This window comes from Panulirus ornatus, chromosome 5 (genome assembly GCF_036320965.1).
Source record: "Panulirus ornatus isolate Po-2019 chromosome 5, ASM3632096v1, whole genome shotgun sequence".
In the NCBI taxonomy this organism is placed as follows: Eukaryota; Metazoa; Arthropoda; class Malacostraca; order Decapoda; family Palinuridae; genus Panulirus; species Panulirus ornatus.
In genome coordinates this window covers 4,923,262-4,935,949 of record NC_092228.1, presented here as the reverse complement: position 1 = coordinate 4,935,949, position 12,688 = coordinate 4,923,262, and the positions used below count along the sequence as shown (strand labels likewise).

The following is a 12,688-nucleotide window of genomic DNA, read 5'->3' as shown; positions in this document are numbered from 1 at the left end:
AGACATTATTTGAAAAGAGCCAGAGCATTATAAGTATTATCCACGCATGGAATGCAATGTTAAGCTTCAGGCACACCCTCAGTTGCTGGCTGTGTTGCACTCAATCCTGCCCTATGCATGTATCATGTCATAGAATGTACTTAATGTTATGCATGATGCCATGAGTCTTATTGCATGATATATCAAATATTATGCATGATGCATTATGTTGTTACATGATGTACTTACTATAATGCATCATGCAAATGTGTCTTTTTACATGATGTAAATATGTTGCATGATTACTTAATGTAATACATGATGCAAATGTGTCCTGATGCATGATGTAGTTAATGTAATGCATGATGCAAATGTACCCTGGTGCATGATGTATACAATGTAATGCAAGGTGCAAAAGTGTCATGCTGCATGATGCACTTAATGTAATGCATAATGCAAATGTGTCCTGTTACATGATGCACTTAATGTAATGCAAGATGCTGTGTGTCCTGTTACATGTATTTAATGTAATGCATGATGCAGCATGTCTCATTGCATGATATACTCTGTCCTACTGCATATTTCATGACAATGTGGCATGCTGCATAAGGTACTGTTGGAATGTATGATACAAAAAAAAAAGTCATGTTCCAAGATAAGTTATCATATAAGATGCTGAACTTGTTGCATATGTATCATGTATTAAGATGCTAAACATATTGCATGATGTATGTCATGTGGTATGATAAGCATGTCATATGTATCATGTATGTCATGTGGTATGATAAACATGTCACATATGTATCATGTGTTCTGATGCTGAACATGTTACATAAGTCATTTTATGATGTGTTGCATAATACATGTAATGTGTTAATATGCTAAACATATTGAATGATACATGTCATGTGTTATGATGCTGAACATTCTTCATGATACACGTCATATGTTATGATGCTGAAAATGTTGCATAAGTATATGTTCAGATGCAGAACATGTTAAATATGTACATGTTAAGATATTGCATGATATGTGTCATATGTTAAGATGCTGAATACGTTATATAACAGGTGTTATGATGATGAATATGTTATATGACATGTGTCCTGATGTTGAACATGTTACATGATATGTATATGATACTACATGATACATGTCATGCATTATGATGCTTCTGGTGCATGGCAAGTGTTATTTCGCAGTACACATATGACAAGATGCACAACGCTTTCATAAGTTGTGTGATACATGAGATGCTGTGTGTGTTCTGAATTACAATTGCATGCAGTACATATGTTTGCTATGCATGTGTCATATACATGATGTGCATTGTGTACATGCTATGCAGTATGATATATGAGTTGTGTGACAGCAAATATCATGCTGCAAAAAATCCAAACTAGATGATGTATGATGTCACTTTGTATTTACATGATCCACAATAAGTAGCATGTTACATATGTGATTCATGCTGGGCGATGACACATGTTCCATAGTACATGCATGATATATAAAGCAATGTGTCATGAGTGACAGTGAATGATACATGTTACACATACAATTCAAGCTGTATGATACATGTGTGCTGCATGATACATGGTCTTAACTCTATGGAATGAATCATATATGTGACACAACCCATATGAGCAAGTGTATAATGTGTCATATATGTGGTACATATGGTCCATATATATATATATATATATATATATATATATATATATATGCTACAATGCACGTGACCCATGCAGTAAGATAAATTACGGTACCATAAATGCCGTGTCACGTGATGTCTACTCCAATTGCATGGTATATGTATCATGCAAGGTGACACATATCCTGTATCAAGGCACATGACACATGCACTATCTTTATGCTATATAACATCCATGTTACATAATGGTGGGGGGGAACCCATTATGTGACAATGAATCAGGTATTGCATGACACATGACGTACTGCATGATACATGAACATGAAGTGCTTAAGTGGTGAATGATGTGAAACATGTTTCATATTTGACATTGTATATGCCTCTATGATACACGTTGAGTAATACATTTAATTTCTTATAGGTCAGAAGCTGCATGATGCATGTTACATACTGCATGGCAGTGACAGGCTTTTCAGGATGCATGGTGCATGCTGTCTGATACATGGTAAATGTTTTGTGATAGCAAAATAAGAATGACAAAGCTGTCACATGCTCTATGATATGTGGCAGATGTTGCATGATACATGTGTAAAGACTGCATGACACTTAGTACAAGGTATGTGATACATGGTAAATGTTCCCTGATAGGTGAGAAATGCATACAATAAGATACATGGCAAATGTTGCATGAAACAGGATGTGTGAAACATGTTAAATGATGCATGATAAATAATAAAATTTTAAGTCCGCATGATACACGTGTGTAACCTGATACTAAATGATATTTGGTGTGTTGCATAGTAAAACGCAAAATGTGATACATGATAAATGTATCACACATGGTAAACGATGCATGATACATATTTAGTATAATTACTGTCCAGAAATGCTGAATGTTAATAAACGATGAATGGTAAAGGTAAATGATGCATAATACACTGTACATGTATTATACCCTAAGTACGATACATGATATATCAAATATTTGATATATGATAAATGAGGCATGATAATGTTGGATGTATGATACATGATTAATGTGGCATGATAATGTTGGATGTATAATACATGATAAATGTGGCATGATAATGGTGGATGTATGATACATGTGATACAAGAGATTCCAAATGATATATGATAAAACTATGATTAATACATGACGAATGTCTGATACATGGCAAACGATGACTGATACATGTTCAAAGATGTTTGATACATGATAAATGTGGCTCGATACAATAAAAATAAGGCTTGATACACGATAAATGTGGCTCGAGACATGGAAAATACGGCTTGATACATGATACTTGGCTTGACATATGATACTTAATATATTCCAAGAGATGACTGTGTTCAGTGATACTCATTACACGGTAAATTGCCATCATGCAGAATTAAAGCATACAATAAACAGTGAATGATAATACACTGGTAAATCTTGCATGATATGTTACACGATGCATGAGATGGCAAATGTTATGAAATACATTTCCCTTGCATCAAAAGGGACATGTATGATAATGAGGAAGTGTTGAGTGATACATGGTCATTTATGCATTTGATACATGGTAATGTGGTGCGTGTCGTGTTATATAATGTATGCTACGTGTAGATGCGACATGATGCGGCACATGCTTCATGACCCGGCTCTATGAGGCATATGTTGCATGACATGATACAGCATATGTAGCATGACGGAGAGAGAAAAGAGAGAAAGCAAGAGGGGGAAAGACAAGGAAAGGGGAGTTAAGTAGCACTAAAGGGAGGCGAAGCCAGCCAGGAACGCACGCACACACGCACACAGTTAACAGACGTGCCGAAGCAAAAATAATAACAATAAAAGAAAAAAAAGTAAATAAAAGAAGGCGACTTTGCAAGCGCCGGAACAGAGAAAGGGGTTTGGTTGGCTGGCCGATGGCCGCCGAGCTGGTAGAAGCGCTGTCTCGAATTTACAATGATCCCCACATACGGTATATATATATATATATATATATATATATATATATATATATATATATATATATATATTATATATATATATATATATATATATATATATATATATATATATATATATATATATATATATATATATATATGAGGCGGTGGTCCCTTCAGAACCCAGGAAACAAGGAATGGAAAGCAGCCAACTTGTTAAACTAAATTACTCTTGTACACTATCCTTCCCTTAATTACTAAACCAAATTTATCTCAGTTATATACAGCAACTAAATGCATACTTTTTTATATTGAAGAGTATAACTACATTTCTATGAGCTAAAGTATTGCAAAGTTACTTTTATATCATGAGTGATTTCACTTCATCTGTTCTCCACACACTAACGGCAAAGAACAGAGTTCTGGGCAGAATACTACGATGCACAATGCACAGACACATCGATTGGTGGGTCTACCAGCACAGCCTGGCGGTAATGTGGGTTATTCACCTAGAATTAGATTCAGGGAAGTACATTTAACCCCACTGGGCACAACGGTACGAACCTTGAAAAAAGACGGTGCGACCCTCGTTTCACATGACACCCAGGAAAAGGCAATCACAACGAAAGATCGTACCGTCTAGCTGAAATGGTCGTACCGTCGTGGGTAATCGTGCAGTTCAAGGGAGCAGCAATGACATCAGTAAAGACGATAACATCAACGTATCCTTTACAACTGGTAAAACTGTATTCCACCTTTAGCCATCACTTTCAGAAAGGTTAGGTTGGGTTGCCATAGTCTTTTCTTCATTTAGGATTTCACAAAAAAACTAATGCCAACCCACGCAACCTAAACTAACTTTCCTTAAGGCGGGTGGTATACACTTCCACACAACAGTAAGGGATTCATCGAGACAGTTACGTTGATACTGATGCCGGTATCTTCTTCCGCGAGGACGCCATTACCTCGGTCATACCGATGGGGGGGTTAATGCAAGAATGAACGCACAGCGTAACACTGGTTGTGAGTAGGTTACAGCCACACACAGAGCGTCTTGAGGAGGAGGAGGAGGAGGTGAGACACAGCCACCCCCCACCTGGCAGTCCTGTTAGTACACCACCAACGATCGTCGCTGAACAAGAGCACCACACTTACGTTCTGTTCGGCCAGGGCCTTGTCCCTGTCACGGGGGCTGTAGGTCGGACTCGACACCAGCCGCAGCTGCTGGTCCACCCCAACCATCTGCTGCCGTAGCCGTTGGATCTCCTGCAGGAGCAGCAACACGAAGTCGTTTTACTTAGATGTCCCACAATGTCTTCATGGGCTACGAACTGTCTCATGACTTTGTATGTAACTATTTATGGCAAGGGTGACTCGTAGCCCATGGCATTATCATACACACGACCTACCTGTTGATAGGCATCCATCTGGTGAACGCACGCCTCCAAGGTCTTGCAGTCCTCCTTAACTGTCGCTTGGAGTTCCTCCAAGCGCATCTGGAGTTGCTCGTTCTCATGGGACACCTGGGCCTCCGCACACATTCGGTCGCGGAAGTGGACCTGGAGCTTCTCCATGGCCATCACCAGCTTGGTCTTCTGGATAGTCACGTCGGCCAGGACCTTCTCTCGCGCGGCCAGCTGATCGCGCAGGGAGCGCTTTTTGTTCTGTGGGTTGTCCAGCGACTGGCGTGTCTTCTCGATCCATCCGGCCACGTCTTTGGACTTGCGCTCGCACTGTTCCCATTCCTCAGCCATCTCCTGAAGCAGCGCCATCACTTCCTTCAAGCTGCCCTCCACATCGCCCTTCTCCTGCTCCATCTCCGCTTGCTTCTCGGTCAGCGGACCAACGTCGGAACACTGGCCAATCTTGGCTAATTCGGCGGTCATCTCGGAGACCTGCTTGTTGGCCCACTTACAGTCCTTCACGGCAGCCTGCAACGATAAACACAGAGGCGACCATGAGTTCAGAAAGTTGCAGCAAAATTGTCTCCCCATAGTTATATAAATACTATTGCCTAACAAGATATGTAACACAAATTTAGATGCATCTACACAATATAATCCTACGGATTATACACCAAACAACCTAGAGTACTTACCGCATATTCCTGCAGCTTGGCTCGAGCCTCGGGTAAGGTGGCGAACTTGAGGGGCTCTGAGAGGAAGTTCCGCTGCCTCTCCACCCAGTTCCGGATAGAGTTATAAAGCTGGATGAACAGCTGCCAGGACTCGAGCGAATCGCCCACCTGAGCCTTCTTGTCCTCCAACCAGTTCCGGACCTGCTGTAGCTGCTCGCTAAGCGAAGAGATGGTGTTGGCCACGAGTTCCCTCTCGCTCTCGTTGCTGGTGCGCTGGCAGATGATGTGTCCATGGCGCGTGAGGCGATCCAGCTGATCCGTCACGCTGCCGATTTCACAGTGGATCTCCTGCAGGAATTCCTTCAGCTTGTGCGGATCCACGCTCTTGTCCTGCACCTTGGACTCGGCCGACTGAATCCAAGACTGCACCGACTCCACGTCGCGGTTGTATTCGAAGCGGATGGTCCGCGCCCGCTTCGCCTCCTGGTGTTCGTCCTCCATCTTGGCTACCGCTCCTTCGGCCTCCAACTCAAGATTTGACAGCTGGCAAGATCGCAGACGCAAAGAAAACTTATCGTAACTGGTGAATAAAACTGCATCTAAACATCTAATGACACTGGAACTTTACATCAAATTATAATCCATTACATCCAAACCAGGCAAATAGTGCGAGTGGAAACCTTACCTGACTAGCAATTTCTTGTGGAAGAGATCGACCCTCTGTTATATAGTGACTCTTGGTCTTGTTGATAAGTTCTTTGGCTTCGCTGGCTGCCTGGTTCACTCGTAAACCAATACTCTGTCCGGGGAGACAACACGACACTTCTAATATTGTCCTTCACACCATACGAATATTACTGTTACAATGACTTAACGCACTATCAGCTCTGGGATGTCTTGGCAACTGTACAGTAGACTCCGGTAGGCTGTCATAAAGTACTCTGGGGGTTCTGTTTTTGCGCAACACTACCACGGTCAAACAAAGTCCTGCGAGTGGTTGTGGTGGGGTTTGGGTTGGTCATATCGCTGGGTAGCTCAACGCGTACTCCTCCTCACCAGGCTTCACCGCCGGGACTGGCCCCCTGCGCCGCCACCGCCTGGCCTGCCTGCCTGGGCTCGAGCCATCATCCCAGGAAAAAAAAGATGGTGGGTAGTGTTGGCGGGTGCAAGTGGTGGGAAGGGTGGGGGGGATGGGGTTGGAGGGTACGAGAAAGTGTTGGAGGGTATTGTTGGGGATATCATGGATTAGGGTACTGTTGTTGGGGGGTGGGTAGAGACGGGGATGTGTAGTGGTTAGAGGGTGTTGGAGGGTATGGGGAGGAGGGGGTGTAGCGTGACGCAGTACTAATGGAGGGTATCACTACAGGGTATGAGGAAGGGTAATACTGGAGAAGTGTTAGGGGGAATGAGCGAGTTGTGTTAGAAAGGGCGGAGTGGTGGGATCGGGGGTACTGCTGGGGGATATACGCGGCACCTGCCTAGAGTATTTATAATGTTGTGTTGCCCCCCAGCGTGGCCTCACCTGTAGTGTGAGGGGTGATGGCAAGCATGGCGGCTGTGGGCCAGTGCTTTGAGTGGCAGTCGCATGGTGTTGAAGAGTGATGCAACTCCCCAGGGCGTCAACACCAACACCAGCCGCGTCAGAGGCCAAGGGCAAGGCGTCTGCCAGAAGCACCTGCCAAGTTTCACCGCACCACCACTACATATAGCCACACCGCCTCACCCAACCTGACGCCTTTACTTTCTGTACCGAGCTACCCAACTATACCCGGTCTACCTTACCGAGAAACGTTTGAAGTACTTCAACAATTTAAATTTTACCATTCTACAATCTAATAGTTTTGATTAGGTGATGGTCTACAATATCTATACGTAAAAAAGGAAAATGACGCGACGGTTAGTGTGCTACTCGCGGACGGTTACAAAGTTTGAAGCGACATACGGTCAGTCAAGAGTGGTCCGCGCCTTCCAGGAGGTTCTGTTAGGCATGTGATGCCCAAGGCACATGTCATGGGCAAGGCACCTGCCGTGCCAGACGCCAAAGATCCAGCCTACCTAACACTGCCAAGACAATCCCAGTTTCCACTATTACATAAAAAGTAACCAATGAAGCACAACGGTATGACCCGAAGGTATGATAGCCAGACCTTTAGGTCAGATGTGGGTCATCCTTTCATACATAGAGGCACACTGACATGCTCAGGGGTTCACAAAAATCACACCGTCATGAAGCTTTACTGAGATGTTTATGGCGAAAAAGTATCCTTGCCTGTAGCGTTACTATACCTGTAGTTTGTCCTGGACGGCGGAATGGTCGTGGTGGTAGAGGTCCAGGGCGGCAATATCTGTGGCGGCGTCGTGGAGCGCCCTGGTGGCGTCGTCCAACTGGGCCTGAAGGTGCTCTAGGAAGGCAGCTTCGCCGCTCAGCCACGTCAGCTTACCTCGGAGGCTCTCAACCAACCTGTCGTAGACATACAGTACTCTTAGCTGGGTTTAAACACCCCAGCCAACTTACGGATATTCTCTACACCCTTTACATCTAAAGGCTTTAATTGTTAAACACAAATTAAAAGTAAAAAAAAAGCTGACAAAACTAATATATATATATATATATATATATATATATATATATATATATATATATATATATATATATTATATATAGCCTTTTAGGAAGACGTACAGTATATACAACTCTCCAGGAAACCTCCGTAGGCTCCTGCAACCTAAGGCTGCTCTACATTATCAGGAGATAAGTGGGTTCCTCTGAAGGCAGAAATTCTTTCACGAGACTGTGATTGTCACTCGAGGTGGAAATCCAGACAGGTAGAGTCCTGGAACACCCCTCTCTCTCATATATATATATATATATATATATATATATATATATATATATATATATATATATATGAAGAGATGTGGTTGTACAAGGGTCACCGGGCTCAGCCTGGGTGTGGTGACGCCTTAAGTGAAAAGTCATGTTCGGTGAAGCTCTATCACCCGACTACAATCTCATCAAAGTACTTTTCACTTTAAAAGAAACCATCCTTCCCATGCTACATATTGTAGCGCAGGTTTGGAGCTGCAGGATCCCCTGGAGAAGGGGTTCCGGGGTTTATATATATATATATATATATATATATATATATATATATATATATATATATATATTCCAACTCTACGTTAACCCCATCTACGCGAGAAGCAACGGCACACAATGGTTGTGCGGAGCAGCCAACAATCTCGCCCAGGAACAAGACAGGAAATGTTGGTAGTGGACGACAGAACTTGAACCCTACATGTACATGACCCGGCCAAGTGTGCCAACCAATTTTTAGACTTTATTTCCATAGTGTCAATCCTGTTAAAACTTAAACATCAGACTTTACTACATGTAAAACGTCAATCTATATTGTTGCAACACACTCCCCTTAAATTATATATATACATACATATATATATATATATATATATATATATATATATATATATATATATATATATATATATATACATACACACACACAAAGACACCACTGTAACCCTCAACCGTATGGCCGAACGGAGAAAATGGAAGGACCCAGTTTTCTACAGTCTAGCAGAGTTACCGTGATGCGACGCAGCCATTATCCTCCCGCCTGGCCACCATCGTGATACTGCGGCCACCACGTGGCGCCCCAACCCTGTCCTCTTAACCACCTAACGAACTTGCACAGTCCCACATCGATACAGAACGTCCCAGTCAATACATGATGAAACAGCTTTGGATGGGGGGGAGGGGGTCGAGAGAAATGATCGGCCGACGGTATAGTGGTGTTCACGAATACAGAAGTCGGGAGGGGAGGGGAGGGGATGGGGGGGGGGGGGTTGAACCGGACGGTCGTCGGCGAGGGATCGTGGGAAGGTCACGGGGTACGTGCTACAGCTCGGTATTGACGTGAATGTAAAAGTCCTTGTTATCAGTCTAACCCCAAGCTCCTGCTGGTGTGTGGTGAGTTTGTCCCGTCCGTCTGGTCTCTGGGGTCTTCACTCACCTTGTCCAGGTATAACTAAAAAAAAAAAGACTTACACTACCATGCAATACAATATTCCGTGAATCTAAGACACCAATGCCATATATTTTATTCTAATCTTCAATAACTCTTACACAGAAAATATATAAAGTAATATAACATTCCGAGAGGAATACAGAAACACAATACTCCACAGTAGTACAGATGTACGTAATAATCACCTTCAATGTATGCAAAGTTCATGCAGGAGGCAGTGTTACCAGGTGTGATCGATGCACCAGTGTTACCAAGCTGCGGGGCAATACACACCACCTCGAGCAGACCGCTAACCATGTTACTGCACCGCGGACTTAGGGCGTCCTTAGTAAGGATGATTATGTCATCAGGGATACTTTGTGCCTCCTGAGTTAATGATATATGAGCTTCATACACGACTGTTTTGGTCTTGTGATTCTAAGTTTCAACTTAATTTCCCGTTTTAAAGTATTATCACAGAAATACATGGACTCAATATTAGAGCACTGTCTTTCACTAACTAAACTAACAATAATAGTTTCTCTAGATAGCCTAATTCGATGGTTTTTTTCTATATAAGCGGGTTATCCATTGGTCAGTTCGTATTTATAAAATTCTTTTGGAAACCGGTTTAGGTTTGTAACTGAAAATCTACAGGTTTAGGACACTACGCGGGAGTGGAGCTATCATTGTCAAGCCACTGTATTCTGGTCAGTAACACGTATATATATATTTATATATTTATATGTAGCTATACAATAAGAGAATATAATATAAAATTTGGCCAAAACACGCGCCAGGGAAGCAGCCGCTTACGCCCGCCCCGCTCTCGACTATCGATTCCGCCCACTATGTCCAAGGTCGGGGATATAACACTCTTCAGCTGCAGCAAACATCCTCCCGGCTCTGGTACTAGGCCTTCCAGCTGCACCACTGGCGTGCTCTTCGCGTGTCGAGGCCGGCAGCGTGTAGGGCGGCAGCTGGCCTCACTGAATGACTGGCGGGGATTTGGCACGAGATCACAGACGGATGGAAATAACTTATTTCCAGGGAATACTACGTCTTGTAGAGTTTTTCAGTTAGACGACTTGAACACAAAATCACAGTTTAAAGAGCGTTTGTATCTAAAGTAAAAAATATCAACATGTAACACGCCATCGACGGCTCCCACAATCCTCAGCGTGGTGGTGGAAGGGGAGTTAGAGAGGGACTACCGGGCCGTGGGTTATGGCCCGAACTCGCTGGTTGTTCCTGCTCTCGGTCGTCTCTGCAGGAGGCGCCGCAGCAGAAGAGGGAGGGGTCAGAGCAGCAGCGGTGGAGCAGCTGTAGAAGTGGTGACAGGTGCAGGAGTTGTGTGGACGACTCATGGTTGCCTGGGCGGCCGTCCACTGTGTGTGTGTGGCTCACCCGGCCAGCCAGCACACCCAGACACCGCGCGCCACCCCTTCAGGGCTGCCAACACGCCTTTCCTCCCCATCATTTCCACACTTTATTCACGTATTGTAGGACTTGAACCCATTACTGTTACTATCTGCGCCTTGTGATTCATCGACAAACATTGGGAATTTATTGTGACAGTTCGTAGTATCATTAATAACGACGTTACAGACGACTTTCTAGCATCTTCTGCCGGCATGTGTGACGTCATACCGGATCTCGGGTACCATGACGCCATGCAACACAAACAATATATTTTATGTAGAGAAAAATGAGGCAGATAAGAACGACTAACTACTCCTTTACGGATAAACAATAAATGAAGGACGAGAAAGACACACCGTAAAATAGTTTAGAGGAAAAAAAACAGAGGAAGTGGTGTCGGCAACAAAGCAGATTTTTGATTGATCCAGTGCCTTCCTTTCGCATAGCGATTCGTTCACTCGATTACGGTGCAAACTTAAAGTGACAGCCTGCGCAGTGGTGCCCCTCCTCCACCTTGGGACGAGTGTTGCGCCACGGTACAACACCACACACACACACACACACACACACCCGTCCATGCACAACATATGTTCAACACCAATATGGCAACGACGACGCTCCCCCCCTCCTCCCCTCCCCAAGAAGACCACCCTACCCTTCCAGCCTCAGTCAGGGTTCGCGAAAATGTCTTACTGGTAAAGAGGAACCCCCTTATGAGTCATTCTCTCTCTCTCTCTCTCTCTCTCTCTCTCTCTCTCTCTCTCTCTCTCTCTCTGGACATGTTACATACACGTTTCATTGTTGGAAACTAGATTTTCCTGCGATGAGCGCTGCGCTCTAGCCTTATCGTTTCAATTTTTTTTTTCGAAAGTACTCATTAATAAGAAGTAAGTGCTCTCTCTCTCTCTCTCTCTCTCTCTCTCTCTCTCTCTCTCTCTATATATATATATATATATATATATATATATATATATATATACATATCCCCTGATAATGGGATTATTACACGAAAGTGCACTTGGGATATATATATATATATATATATATATATATATATATATATATATATATATATATATATATATATATATATATATATGTTTCGTTGGTAAATCCTATCCCAAACTGGTAAAACATCTTCATTAATAAACCACCTTATATTGTTAAGACTTTCATAATGCAGATCTTTCTACCATGTAAACCTCATTTACACTGAACACATCCGTCTTTTTAGCCTCACAAAAGGGATATATATATATTTATATATATATATATATATATATATATATATATATATATATATATATATATATATATATATTACGTGTGTGTGGAGAGCATATGCAGCATGGAGTGTGTGACCGTGTGTGTCGGTGGGCGGGTCTGTCACGAACCGTATGTTTGAACTTCCTCCCCGCCCAAGCTGAACACCCATCCCTGACTCAATCTGATCCTGAATCTCTCCCCAATCTAAACCCCAATTCACATCTAATCTGAACCAAATACCGCCCATTTTGAACCCCACATGCCCGCCTAATCTGAACTCCGTTCCCGACCACCTTGAATCCACATCCCAACCCGATTTCACGC

General features: G+C 43.1%; 1 protein-coding gene across 1 annotated transcript in view; it reads right to left on the bottom strand.

The window, feature by feature from the left end:
- The window catches only part of LOC139747586 (uncharacterized), a 333,338-nt gene that overhangs the window by 101,059 nt on the left and 219,591 nt on the right, over positions 1-12,688 (bottom strand). The window contains exons 47-51 of the mRNA XM_071660031.1: positions 7,935-8,109; positions 6,334-6,447; positions 5,670-6,191; positions 4,981-5,502; positions 4,727-4,837 (exon numbers count right to left, since the gene is read on the bottom strand). Coding sequence (XP_071516132.1) covers positions 4,727-4,837; positions 4,981-5,502; positions 5,670-6,191; positions 6,334-6,447; positions 7,935-8,109 — 1,444 coding nt within the window. The remainder of the gene's footprint in view (positions 1-4,726; positions 4,838-4,980; positions 5,503-5,669; positions 6,192-6,333; positions 6,448-7,934; positions 8,110-12,688) is intronic.